This window comes from Hibiscus syriacus, unplaced genomic scaffold (assembly GCF_006381635.1).
Source record: "Hibiscus syriacus cultivar Baekdansim isolate YM2019G1 unplaced genomic scaffold, ASM638163v2 tig00112159_pilon, whole genome shotgun sequence".
Classification (NCBI taxonomy): Eukaryota; Viridiplantae; Streptophyta; class Magnoliopsida; order Malvales; family Malvaceae; genus Hibiscus; species Hibiscus syriacus.
In genome coordinates this window covers 412,437-425,917 of record NW_024063263.1, presented here as the reverse complement: position 1 = coordinate 425,917, position 13,481 = coordinate 412,437, and the positions used below count along the sequence as shown (strand labels likewise).

Below are 13,481 nucleotides of genomic sequence, written 5' to 3'. Positions count from 1 at the left end.
TAAATGATTTTAAATATGATTTCAGAATACTCGTTTATTCTTATACCTATTTATTAAATATATTACCACAAAACTAAAATATGCTTTATTCAGGTTTTATGTTATTTAGTTTTAAGGTTTTCAACTCAAACTTCCTTTTCTTTTTCTCCTTTGTCCTTTTTCTTCTTTATTTTTTGTGATTGACGGCAAAACTAATTTTCATGTTGGTCGTCGTTCGTCAATATTCATTAATTTTTTATTATTATTATATTATATTTTTATTTTTTCATATTTTTAATGAATCTTTTTTTATAACATGTGTTCCTCTTTTCTTTTAACATTTTTTTTTGTCTTTTGACACGCTTTTGATCGTTTCACCGTTATTTTTATTATTATTTTGGCATAATGTCGAAATTATCCCCCAACGTTTACCAAAATGATCATTTTTCTCATTCTATTTTTAGAGCATTTTGCCCCCAACGTTTCATTCTAGGGGAAAAAATGTCCCTAACATTTCACTAAATAATCATTTTGTCCCTTATTCTTTTTCTGAAGCATTTTAACTTTTAACGCTTCAATTTAGTTTAAAAAGGCTCATATTTTGGAGCGTTAATAATATGTTAACTAATGTTTTTCATATGTAGAGGAAGTTTTCTGCCTCAAAGTGAAACGCTAGGGGTCAAAATATTCTAAAAAAAAAAAAGAAAAGAATAGGGAATAAAATGACCATTTCGATAAACGTTGGGGGCTATTTTTGGCATTATGCTTATTATTGTTTTCTCAATGATGGATTTGATATCATCTTAATTGATTAAGATGATGCTTATTTTGTTATCATTTTGATTTTTCATGTTTTGGACTCTCAAATTAGATTTGGATATGTGATTTGCGTTTGTAGATAGTTTTATTACGTTGCTTAACTCTAATTTGCGGTTTGTTGATGGTCCTTTAATAACTTGATCTCCTTTTGTGATTTGTTTACTAATGTAATCAGATTTCTTCGTATCTACCTTTTATTCGAATTTCTTTTGTTAAATTTTAACATTTTTCTTGTATAGTTCTTGTGTGATCTTAAGTGACTTATTTCTCACGTCAATGATTATAGAAAAAAATATTATTATACGTTTGATTTACGATTGTGATAATAAACTTTTATTGTAATTTAAATATTTTTTATTTTTAATAAAATTAAAGAATTTTATATGGTAAGATAAATAAATAAATAAAAATATGCTTTGTAATTAAAATTTTAAAATAAACATTTAATTTTGGAATAACGTGACGTGATACTATTATTATTAAATAAAAGGGTAAACTATGCATTTAGCACTTAAATTATTAGTTTTGATATGTTTTAATACTTAAACTTTTGATTTTTTCAAAACCATACCTAGCGTTTAGTTTTTGTGTCATTTTAGTACTTGTTAAAAACATAACGTCGAGTTTGGAAAAAAATTAAAAGTTTCAGTACAAAAATGAATAAAAACTGATAATTTAGGTACTAAACATGTAAGTTTTAATAGTGGATACAAAAAATGAAACAAAAACTAAACGCTATGTATGATTTTTAAAAGAAATTGAAAGTTTAGGTACTACAACGGACAAAAACTGATAGTTTAGGTACTAAACGTATTAAGTTTTTAACGGTGGGTACTAAAATGAAATAGCAACTAAATGTTAGATATGATTTTGAAACAAATTGAAAGTTTAGATACTAAATTGAACAAAAACTAATAGTATAAGTGCTAAACACTTAGTTTACCCTAAATAAAAATCCAAAAAAAAAAAACTAAAGCTATAAAAGGAAAAATACGTTAAAAAGATGAAAGTATCATATCATCGTCAACCTCTTCGGAAGAGGAGACTTGTAGGAGGAACGTTAGCTAAGTGATCCATAAGCGATAGAAAGAGATACGTGCATAGCCTCGTTCATGAAAGTTTGTTAACTGAAAAACATTTTAACTTTAATAAATATGGATATTAATTCTAATCTCACTTAAAGAAGAAAGGGTTTGGTTTGATCATCTGTGTTATTGTTTCAGAGATGTGAAGAAAAAAGGTCGTGCATACAGTTTATATATGTGTGTGTGTGTGTGTTTAAGCTTAGGGGTTGTTTGGAAGGAAGGAAAGTGAGGGAAAATAATTAAAGATGGCGATGATGGCCATGGAGAAGGTGAAGAAAGAAGCGGTGATAGTAGGGGGATTGGTGAGGGTGCAGTTGTTTTTGGCGGCGAACTCAGTGTTGCTCGGATATCTAATGACGCTTGGCCTTAAGCCTTTCACCATTGTTATTCTCTTCTCCTTTTCAACTTTCATTTCTCTCTTTCCTTTTGCTCTTTATTTTGAAAGGTTCTTTCTTCCTCTTTTTTTCTGGAGATTATTATCATTGCAAAAGCTTGTCGGCCATGATCTTTTGGTGTTTGATTTTGCAGGAGAAAATGGCCTAAACAATTGGCTTCGACGTTGATGATTCAATTACTGTTCATCTCATTTGCAGGGTTTGTAAAATTATTTTCATTGATTTACAGTAAAGTTATATACACACATCCAGTAAATTCAATGTATCAGATAATAACATATGATAATGTTTGTTTCAGTGTAAGTCTATTCCAGTTCTATTCCTCAAGGGGATAAATCTAGCATCACCTGCACTGGCAACAGCCATGCCAAACCTTGCTCCAGGCCTTATCTTCATCATTGCTTGGACTTGCAGGTAACTTTGACGTTAAGTAACACGATATTTGATCCTAGTTCCGTCCTCGTCGATTTTAAGTTTTTGAGGTCATAGGTTCTTTTTAATGCAGGTTAGAGAAAGTTGATCTAAGTTATTTATACAGTAAATTGAAGATTGCAGGCACAATCCTGTGTGTCTTAGGTGCCCACCGTGTCACCAGATGATGCCATGCCTTCCCAAACTAATCATCATCATCATGCGGTTCGGTTGTTCGTACCTCATTGCAGCTGTCTTGGTTCTACCAATCAATGTTTTCTTGCAAGTATATATGATTAAGCAACAATGGTGTTTTCCTTTTTGCTTATTTTTTGTTAGCTAAGAAATGATGTGTTTTACAGGCTACAACAATGGTAGACTTGCCCGCGCCGATGTCCCTGTGCGCGATAACCTCTCTGATGGAATGATCGTGACCGCGGTGCTTCAGTTGGTTCAAGATCATGGTTTGCATTGGAGATCGCCCCTCGTTAGTGTCAAGGACCTGATTTACTTTTGTCTACTTGTAAGCTCTCTCATATACTAAAAGCATGTCTCAGATAATGTTGCTCCCACCCTTCATTTTTATTGAAATATTTGTGTTCCGATACCCGTATCGGATATATTTATGTATTCGAATCAGGATGGGCAGGGAGGTGAAACGGGCGGAGCATGTTTAAGCTTCAATGGATGGGCAATGATGAAGAGAGGACCAGTTCTTGTCTCAATGTTCAACCCCATTGGAACCGTCATTGCAGTCCTCTCTGTTATTACCTTGGGGGGAATCTTTTCATTAGGAAGGTAAACACTAAAATGCATACAAACGTACGTTAGAGGAATTTGGGTCAGGTAATTTCGGTTTGGATTATATTTAGTTTAATTTTATTCGGGTCAAATAGGATCTGGTTCGGATTTAGTTCGAGTGTATGATAAATTGGTTGGGTCAATTTTTGGATCGGATGACTATTGGATCAGTTGATTTTTTGAGTCCGATTAATACCGGATCGGTTAGATTTTGGGTCGGGTCAATATTGGATCGATCAATTTTCGATTTGGGTCAACCTTTAGATCAAGTCAATTCGGATTGGATTGGTTATGAGTCTGATCAAGTATATATAGAATTATTGATATATTCTTGTAAAAATATGCCTTCTTGTTAGTTAATCTTATCATTTAGGCTTAATTCGATTACAAGTCTAATCAAATATATATAGATTTTTGGTTCAGATTGCTTTTGATTCGAATTAATTTTGGATCGGGTTAAATTTGATTCGGATTATTTTTCGATTCGGAAGATATTTCTTCTTCTCCATTTCTCTACTATTGAAATTCGGAAGATATTTCATTGTCAAGAAATTAAAGAATATTCAAAATTAGGGGTTTTCGGGAAAAATGAGATTATTTAATACTTTTTTTAAAAAAAAGTGTGTAATCATAATGTCATTGAGTATTTAACACAAGAATGATTAAAATAGAAACAAATCAAAAGTTAAAAGAGTAAATTTAAAAAAATTAAAATTTAATGATGAAAATAGAAATTTTAATGATAATATATTTTTATCTTTTAAAATTTTATAAATTCGTTCGTTTTAAAATTTCATCGTAACATAAAATTATAGGTTCGTTCTCGTGTACGCATGTATTTTATTTGTAAAATCTGATCTGGAATCACCAAATGTTTCTAAACAACCAGATTTGTATGAAATATTCAATGATCCTAAAGTCAAATAACACACTTGAAATGGCGTGCTAGACTTGCCAATTCATCCCCACAAGAAAACCACCGTTCATATATATATATAGTCTTCAGTGATGGGTTCATCTCCACCAAACCCTACCAAAATTCTCCATCTCTCTTTTCTCTTCTGTCACAGAAAATGGAGGGTCTTATCCCTTTGGTTTATCGAACGCTGAAGAAGACCAAAACCCGCCGTCGGTATGAGTGTCTCTCGTCCGGCGCAACTCAACCTTACAACATTGCTGATTTCTATGTTCAGAGTCCGACTCCGGGTCAAACTCATTTCTATACGGAATCGAATAGTAATCCGGTATCCGAGGAGAACATCGACCGTCATGGTCACCGTCGGCGGATGTCCACGGGAAATATCACTATTACCGGCGGGTCTCGGACACCGACGGGGCCAAAACTTACGAGGTTTAAGAGTCACAGGATGTTTTCATGTGTGACCGGTTGATAGAAGATTGAGACCATCTTTTGCTTTGGTTTTCGTTTTAATTAGGAATCAGAATGTTGATTGCAGGGACTGATGGAACATGTGCATATGGTCTTTCTGGGTAATAATCATTACGTTTCTTTCCCTAAGTGGGAGAAAGTTCATGAAAAACTGTAATTATTTGAATGATTTATCAAAGTGTATTATTCGGTTTCGATTTTAGTAATAATTCGATGTGTTTAGTTCATTTTGATTTTTAGTTTATATGTTATTGTTTCTATTCGAATTAACTTAATTATTTATAATATTTAATTCGATTTTAATTATTTATAATATTTAATTCGATTTTGATTCAATTTTTTAAGAAAAATACACGTGGCCACATGTAAAACTTCAAGACTGGGACAACAGAAGACTTGGGAATACATTGGTTTTGATGTTCAAGTGGTTAATCAGAACAAGCAAATGAGTGGGGATTCTATTCGGAAAGACGGACTAATATACGGTTAATATATAATCTTATTAGATACATTAAAAAATATTTGATAAATTTAGTTTAGTGTTATTAGAAATATCGAGTAATAATAATATAATAGGTGGAAATTATGAAGAAATATTAAAAAATTTGGCAACCGACAAACTTAGCTTGTCGGTTTGTGTCGATACTTTATAAAAATATATTGATCTATAACAATATAACAAGTAAAAAAATGATAAAATAGGTCTATAAATGACAAAACAGGTAAAGCACTACCGGATATATTGAAAGTGTCGATACTTTATAAAAATGTATCTATCCATAACAATATAACATGTAAAAAAATGACAAAACCGATCTATAAATGACAAAACAGGTAAAGTGCTACCGGATATATTGAAAGTGTCGATACTTTATAAAAATGTATCAATCCATAACAATATAACAGGTAAAAAATGACAAAACCGATCTATAAATGACAGAACAGGTAAAACGCTACCAGATATATTGAAAGTGTCGATACTTTATAAAAATGTATCGATCCATAACAATATAACAAGTAAAAAAATGAAAAAACTGATCTATAAATAACAAAACAGGTAAAACGCTATCGGATATGTTGATAGTGTAGATACTTTATAAAAATGTATCGATCCATAACAATAAAATAGGTAAAAAAATTACAAAACCGGTATATAAATGACAAAAAAGGTAAAGCGCTACCGGATATGTTGATAGTGTCGATACTTTATTATAAGTATCGACACTTTTGGAATTTAAAAGAGAAGAAGTTATAGCGCTAATAAAGTATCGATACTTTATAAAAATGTATCGATCCATAACAATATAACAGGTAAAAATATGACAAAATCGATCTCGAAATGACAAAACCGGTAAAGAGCTACCGGATATGTTGATAGTGTCTATACTTTATTATAAGTATCGACACTTTTGGAATTTAAAAGAAAAGAAATTATAACGTCAATAAAGTGTCGATACTTTATAAAAATGTATCGATCCATAACAATATAACAAGTAAAAATATGACAAAATCGATCTCGAAATGAAAAAACCGGTAGTAAAAAAGTGTGCTTGTGTGATCATTTTTATTTCAGATTTTTTATTTTTTAATACAAAAAGTTGGATATTTTAAGCAAAACCCAGTAAGAAAATAACAAAAACTTTACAGTAACAAAAGAATAACATTGGGAAACCCACCATGTTATTAGTTTCTCAAAGAACAAAAACCCAGAAACAAACATCTCTCAATGCAAACTTATGATATACTCTTATTATCTCCATAGGATAAAGTTAGACCAGTTTTAGTTTCTTTAAGAATAAACTTATAATTGAAGAACTCAAACTGGTGCACGCATAAGTGTCGATGCATTTATGAAAATTATCGATTTAAAAAACATCGAAATCGATAATTATTATGTAACATGTAAATTTACAATGTAACCGGTAAAAATATACTGGTTAATTAGCAAATAGGTTTACATTATGTATCAACACTCTTTAAATATGTGTCGATACTTTTTCCCCAAAATGAAAGCACAACGAGGTGCATGCATAAAGTGTCGATACATTTAAAATTGTATTAATCCCAAATACATCAAAACCGATAATTATAATGTAATAAGTAAATTTGCAATGTTACTGGTTTAAATATACCTGTTTAGTTAGAAAATAGTTCAATATAAGAGCTATCTATTACATTATATAAGCGCTACCTAATATATTATTGTACTTGATAATATTTCCGGTTAAATGATATAACATAACTGTTCTAAATTTTAACCGGTCACTTGTTTAACATGTCACGCCGTTTTTTAGGCGCCGCACAGCAGAATCACCCAAATGAGTGGGGGATAAATACAATGCATGTATAAATAAATAAATAAATATATAGTTGAACAATCTTTTCTTTTTATGCGGTCTTTATATGCGCGCCTATAATGGGAAGTAATCTCTGTAAATAAATTCCTACATGTAGACAGAAACGTAAGACCTAGATAAATTTAAAAAGAGGAAACATGAAGAGAATGATACACAGAAGTCAGTGATAACAAGCTACGAAAAAGAATAAAATCAAATGGGTTAAAACCTAAACTAAGGCAACACTACTCCGCTACCCTAGTTCTAAGCATTCATAAATTCCAATGTCAGAAACGTATAAAAAGTAGAAGTCATGGAAATTATTACAAATGCATTAAAAAGAAGACAGAGATGCTACACCCTATGGCTTTGACCCATACTACTCGACCACTCTGGTCTTAAGTCTCTATATTTTCCTATCAGATGTCATATCCTTGGTAAGGGCCTTTAAATCAGATCTCAAACAGTTTACCCACTTCCTCTTTGGTCGTCCTCCCCTTCTGACACCATCGACTGCATTAGCTAATCGGAGTTTATTTTATTTAAGTAATCCAGAATAGGTCCAATTACCTACTCCATATATCAATTTAACAATACATATATATATATAAGGAGGGGCATGGGTAGGGTTTGAGTCGGGTTTCAGATAACCCGACCGACCCGAAAATTTTACATCCTTCACCCGACCTAAAATAATTAAAAAAAAATATTATTTTTATTCAATAAAAATAATGATTTAATAGAAAAAAAATAATATATAGAATGATATTATTGTAATTATTCTTAAATATATGAGGTAAACTTATATATATTTTTCGGGTCGGATCAGGTATTTTTCACCCTAAACCCGAATCCGACCCAAATCTGATTTTTTTTAAAAAAAAAACCCGAATCGATTGGGTTAGATCGGAACCCGTCGGGTTCAAGTTAATAAAAAAAATATACGAATTTTAATTTATTAATAAATATTTTTATTATTATAGAGTAATTACAAATGATAATATCTTTTCTAAAGACTTTTAACAAATTAACAAAGATAATTACTGGTGCTCGAACTCAAAATCTCTAGGATAACAGCTATTTCTCTAACCACTAAGGTAATTTAATTTCCTATCTATTATAAAGATAAAGCAAGTAAGCAACATGCACCGGAACAGGCACCGTTGCATAGTTATATTGTAAATTGTTGAAGGGGTCTATCAAGTGGAATGAAAAGAAAACAAATTAGTTGAATTTCAAGATATTGTTTTATCATTTAAATTTTATTTGAAAATTTTCAAAATGAATTTATAAAATTTATATTAAATTAAATCAAATGTATTTATTTCAATTTAAATATAATTATTTAAATACCCTCTAAAATTATGCAGCGTATTTATAATACTTTTAAAGAAGAGATTTTGATGACAAAGTATGGATGGAAAAAGGTTACAAAGGGTCATCACCAAAGGATCAAATTGTATAAAGCATAAAATTGAAAGGAAAAGAAAGAATATGAGAAAACTTATACATGATTGTTGCAACACTAGAATTCAGCAGAACCAGGTGTTCTTGGGAAAGGTATTGCATCTCTTATATTCTCAACTCCGGTCGCAAACTGCACCAGCCTCTCGAACCCTAGTCCAAACCCCGCGTGTGGAACTGCCAGATGATAATCAAACCGATTTTGATTCATAAATAAGCGTCCGAACTATACCGTTTCTTTAAGGTTTTATCGAAACAAAAAAAAAAAACCTTTTTCTAACGGTGAATGCAATGAAATGGTCATTAAACATAAACCATGATAAAAACTTCTCCGGGAGCAGAAGGTGTTGTTATAGGTTTGTGAGAAGGATCACCCCTAACCTGAACCATAACGACGCAGATCGAGATACCACCAGTAGCTCTCCTTACTAAGCTTTAGCTCATCTAAACGATTTTCCAGAAAATCGAGTCGCTCTTCCCTTTGGCTTCCGCCAATGAGTTCACCAACCTAACAAGAAACGGAACTTCAATGAACTTACCAACCAATGAAAAACGAATATAGAGTGCAGCACAAGGTAATATTTACCCGAGGTACCAACATATCCATTGCTGCTACAGTCTTCCCATCATCGTTTTCCCGCATATAGAATGCCTTGATCTCCTGAGAGTTTTACATTCCAGCATTAAAAACAGAAAGCGGATAAAATCCTGACTCAGAGAAGCGTGATAGAGAGTAATTGCATGCCTTAGGATAGTCCCTGATGATAACAGGGCATCCGTTAAATGCTTGTTCGGTTATGTATCGTTCATGCTCGCTTTGCAAATCACATCCCCATTTCACCTACAAAAGAATCCAAGAGTTATAGACCTCCGTATAAGCTCGTCATAGGATTCTCTCTTAAAGGCCTGCTAACGAGCATAAATTTAAGCAAGGAATATTCATGGCATGGAAACGGTTATCTTTTCAATTAACCGGAAACTTTTTCTTTTATACAGCTAATGCAAGAGAATGTTTCTTCATGGATTTGAATCCGAAAAAGAAAATGCAATACCGGGAATTCAAATTTTTTGTTTTCTTTTAGAAGAATTTCAATTGCATCTGTATAAGTCAGCTGCACAAAGTCTTTCTCAGCCACATCCTGTTAACCAAATAAACGTTACCCTTTATCAGTACAATAACATTGCCGGTAATGGCGTCAAGCTCAGTAGAAGAGCCGATCAAAATCTAGAAGAGCAAATAATGTGTAATAACTCCTTCCAAATTCAGGAAAAAAAAGGTTAAGATACACATTGAGCTCATACATTCAGTCGATCAATGACCCCTTTCTCAATCCAAGTGTTGAAAAATTCCATGTCTTCCTTGCAATTATCAAGCACGTGTCTCACCTTCGAAGGAAAAGAGCATAAATTACAGAAAATCCAATCAGAAAAATAGAACTAAAGAATTTCATAAATACACGTGAAGAGTAACATACTACATACTGGAGATATGCAGTAGCACAGGCCATGTCATCATTGAGATCAGCAAAAGCCAGTTCTGGTTCAATCATCTAAATAAACAAGGGTATAAGTTCTTCGAGAAGAGGTTTAGTAAGGTCACACCAAATGCTCAAAAATAGGTAGGGGCATGAAGAATGTTAAAATTTTACGAGGCTACCACGAATGCTCACCCAAAATTCAGCCAAGTGCCTGGATGTGTTTGAATTTTCCGCTCGAAAGGTGGGTCCAAATGTATACACCTAAAAAAGTACAAGTATGCATTATTTCTTGACTGGTTACCTTAATATTTTGAATTACTATGAGAACAAGTGGAAGCATACATCGGTAAGAGCGGTAGCATATGTTTCAGCATTAAGTTGGCCGGAAACTGTCAAGAATGCAGGTTTGCCAAAAAAATCCTGGAACGTAAAAATAGGACAGAGAATACCATTAGTGGAATTCAAAAACACACTAATTCTGGAGACACATATCTCACGATAGACGATGAAAAAATTGCAATGTTTACAAGTACATTTCCAGATAAAACATCTTATGAACTAATCCATCAATTGCACGGATGATGCATGGAGCAAAGCTATGAAACGACATGCACGGATGATGCATGGAGAAAGCTATGCAACTCTATGTAGTTGTATCCGAAGTAGTGTGATGTGAAGTAAAACTAGCTCACCTGAGACCAATCAATTAACCCATCCTTTGTATTCGGAATGGCAATCACAGGAGAATCAGCCGCTTCTCTGGAGCTTGGAATCTATTAATTACAAAGAACTTTACAAGTCAAAAAGATAAATGAAAAGCCTAAACATAATCGAGTCATAATTGATAATGAGTTCTTATTGAAACCATTTCACAGACATCGGGATTCTACATTTAAATCGACAAGTTAAATATGCAATAAGGATGCTAGAAAATTATAAAAACTATAATAATTCCCCTAAGTCTAGATGCTCCAAGTAGACAGGTCGACAAGCTTAACTTTACACAAACTTAACTAAAATAATATGGACCCGTAGGTTAACTTTCAATGATCAAAACCTAAAATAACAAAATAGCTATTAGAAGAAATAAATAGATTCATTATAGATACGGTTCATACCAAAGTAGTAACACAGAACTGTTCACCAGCTCCTTCACAATCTGAAGCAGTAATGATAGGACTTGAGATCCATACAAAACTGTTTTCTTGAAAAAATTTATGTGTTGCATAAGCCAAAGCATTCCTCACTCGTGCAACCTAAACAGAATTTATATCATCAAAAGAGAATACACACAGATACAAAAAACAAGCAAAGAAAATCACCATGGTTTCATTTGGAAGGCAAAGTAACCATGCTGGCAAATAGCAAGTAGAAGTTAAAACTATTATCAAAGATGATGCCTTGCACAAACTATGGCAAGATTAAGAATAAATTAATATAATCGCAACTAGAGATGATAGTGAACAAGCAACAGAACCATACCGCACCAAATGTGTTTGTTCTAGGACGAAGATGAGCCTTAGTTCTCAAAAATTCTCGGCTGACCCTTTTCTTTTGAATGGGATAGGAAGGATCACTTTTTCCAACCTGCCAAAAGAACAAAGGATACATACAACTAGTCAAGAATACTAGAAGTTTAAAAACTTTACTTCGATTAGGGGGGAAATTTCTTTTAATAACCCAACAGAGGAACATGCAGTAACATTAATGTAATATGGCACATCAATAGTCAATTTTTCAAAGCATTGCCATGAAAAAGGATAGTGACAAAAAGTCAAAAACAAATTGGGATTACAACGTAGCAATTCATAGAGCAGTATGATAAGTTATAATCATTTTCTGATTTCGTAAAGCCACTTTGATGGTTTGCAGATGCAGACCACTAGGATGATTCTTGAGACAAAAGGGATGAATAAACTCCTACATATCACAGTAATCAACTTCAACAAAACGAAAGAGGGGACAATCTACCATACCAAAACAACTTTTTCAACCTTCAGCTCCACCTTCTGCTTCGACCCTTGGCTAGCCACCAAGGTCCCTTGCACCCATATAGATGCACCAGTAGAAATCAAGCCAGATTCAACCTACAAGCTTGAAATATTTCCAGTTTTCACTCTCAAACAACAAATGGTACTAAGAAGACTAACAAATTAATGTTGAATTACCTGATCATAACCTTCAGCATCTGAATTCATCACGCATTGCATGTTTGAAAGGGATGAACCATCATTTACCTACAAATTATAATAATATCAACCACATACATTAATTGAAATAAAAAAGGAGACTGAAAAAAGTTTTGATTTTTACCTCAAGGAATGTAACGCTGCTTTGTACCCGGAGAGTCCGAACCCAACCCATAACCACCAGAGTCTGTCCGACCCGATTCAAACCTTCATCGGGTCCTCCTTTTATGTCAGCTATCTTCACTTTTTTCCTAAATTCGCCTACTTTACTCCCCATTTCGCCAACTTTCTTTTCTGGGAATTCTGTTTTCTTCACCTCCCCGGACTGCAGCGCGGCGGAAATAACGGAGCAGAAGCATCGCTGCGGATGGAAAGGCGAGTGGAAATTGACCGGCCGGCGAGGAAGCGGCGGGAAAAGGCGAGGGGTTGTTGGATTTTTGGAATAAAATGAAAGGAAACGAAGGGTAGAGTAGGGTTTGAATCGGAGAGGAGTGGCGGGTGTTAGAGCAGCAGCCATTTTTGCGCCACTCTTTGCTTTGCTTGGATTGGGCTCTTTGTTAACACTACTGCTGTGATTTCGACCATAAGTGCATAAATTTCCAAAAAAAAAATTATCATTTCATATCACAAACAGATTGTGTTGTCAGTAAAAAAAGAACAAACCAAATTCAGTAAGCGAATTAATTATTTAACTTAATAGAGCACCGAATATTTTATTTTAGGAACTATAATATTTACTATATTGAATTGAAATTCATGTTATTTAGACATGATAAATTTTAATAAAATATTTTTTTATTAAAATTTATATTTTTAATGAGATAAAATTTTAATAAAAATGATTTTTAAATTTTTTCATTTTTACATTATGAGTTTAAATCAAAAATATTATTTAGACAAACTCGTCATAAGAGCGTGATGAATTTGTCACGTATGATAACATTTGTCGTAAATCTTAAATTATTTGAACTTTATAAATTTAAATTTGACTTTAACTCAAAATATCAATAAAAATATTTAAACTAATTTAAATAATTTAAATCTTAAAAAGAATATTTTTTTGAATCCAAATTTTATTCATATTTACGTATAACAATAAAGTTTTATGATATAACCTAATAATTTAAAGCTAAA

The 13,481-nt window shown here is 32.6% G+C and overlaps 2 protein-coding genes and 1 pseudogene across 2 annotated transcripts; 2 read left to right on the top strand and 1 right to left on the bottom strand.

Moving 5' to 3' along the window:
- The first annotated feature begins 2,128 nt into the window (after nt 1-2,128).
- On the top strand, nt 2,129-3,491 carry LOC120175167 (annotated as a pseudogene).
- A 1,072-nt stretch (nt 3,492-4,563) lies between these two features.
- On the top strand, nt 4,564-4,881 carry LOC120175166. The gene has a single exon (XM_039181857.1). It carries the CDS (start codon nt 4,564-4,566, stop codon nt 4,879-4,881), a length of 318 nt encoding a protein of 105 aa, XP_039037788.1.
- A 3,816-nt stretch (nt 4,882-8,697) lies between these two features.
- On the bottom strand, nt 8,698-12,978 carry LOC120175049 (asparagine--tRNA ligase, chloroplastic/mitochondrial-like). The gene is made up of 15 exons (XM_039181759.1): nt 12,472-12,978; nt 12,327-12,395; nt 12,135-12,245; nt 11,641-11,745; nt 11,277-11,414; nt 10,851-10,931; nt 10,501-10,578; nt 10,351-10,419; nt 10,156-10,230; nt 9,983-10,066; nt 9,733-9,819; nt 9,426-9,521; nt 9,267-9,341; nt 9,062-9,188; nt 8,698-8,857 (listed from the first exon to the last, which is right to left on the bottom strand). The coding sequence occupies exons 1-15, from the start codon at nt 12,862-12,864 to the stop codon at nt 8,742-8,744; spliced, it is 1,704 nt and encodes a 567-aa protein (XP_039037690.1). The 5' UTR covers nt 12,865-12,978; the 3' UTR covers nt 8,698-8,741.
- Between the last annotated feature and the right edge of the window lie 503 nt (nt 12,979-13,481).

Excerpts from the sequence above, each read along its gene's own strand:
- LOC120175049 (XM_039181759.1), bottom strand. The coding sequence starts at position 12,864 with ATGGCTGCTGCTCTAACACCCGCCACTCCTCTCCGATTCAAACCCTAC. Across the intron at positions 10,420-10,500 it reads ATGCTACCGCTCTTACCGAT|GTGTATACATTTGGACCCAC; the intron begins GTATGCTTCCAC and ends GTACTTTTTTAG. Across the intron at positions 9,820-9,982 it reads GGGTCATTGATCGACTGAAT|GATGTGGCTGAGAAAGACTT; the intron begins GTATGAGCTCAA and ends TTTGGTTAACAG.
- LOC120175166 (XM_039181857.1), top strand. The coding sequence starts at position 4,564 with ATGGAGGGTCTTATCCCTTTGGTTTATCGAACGCTGAAGAAGACCAAA.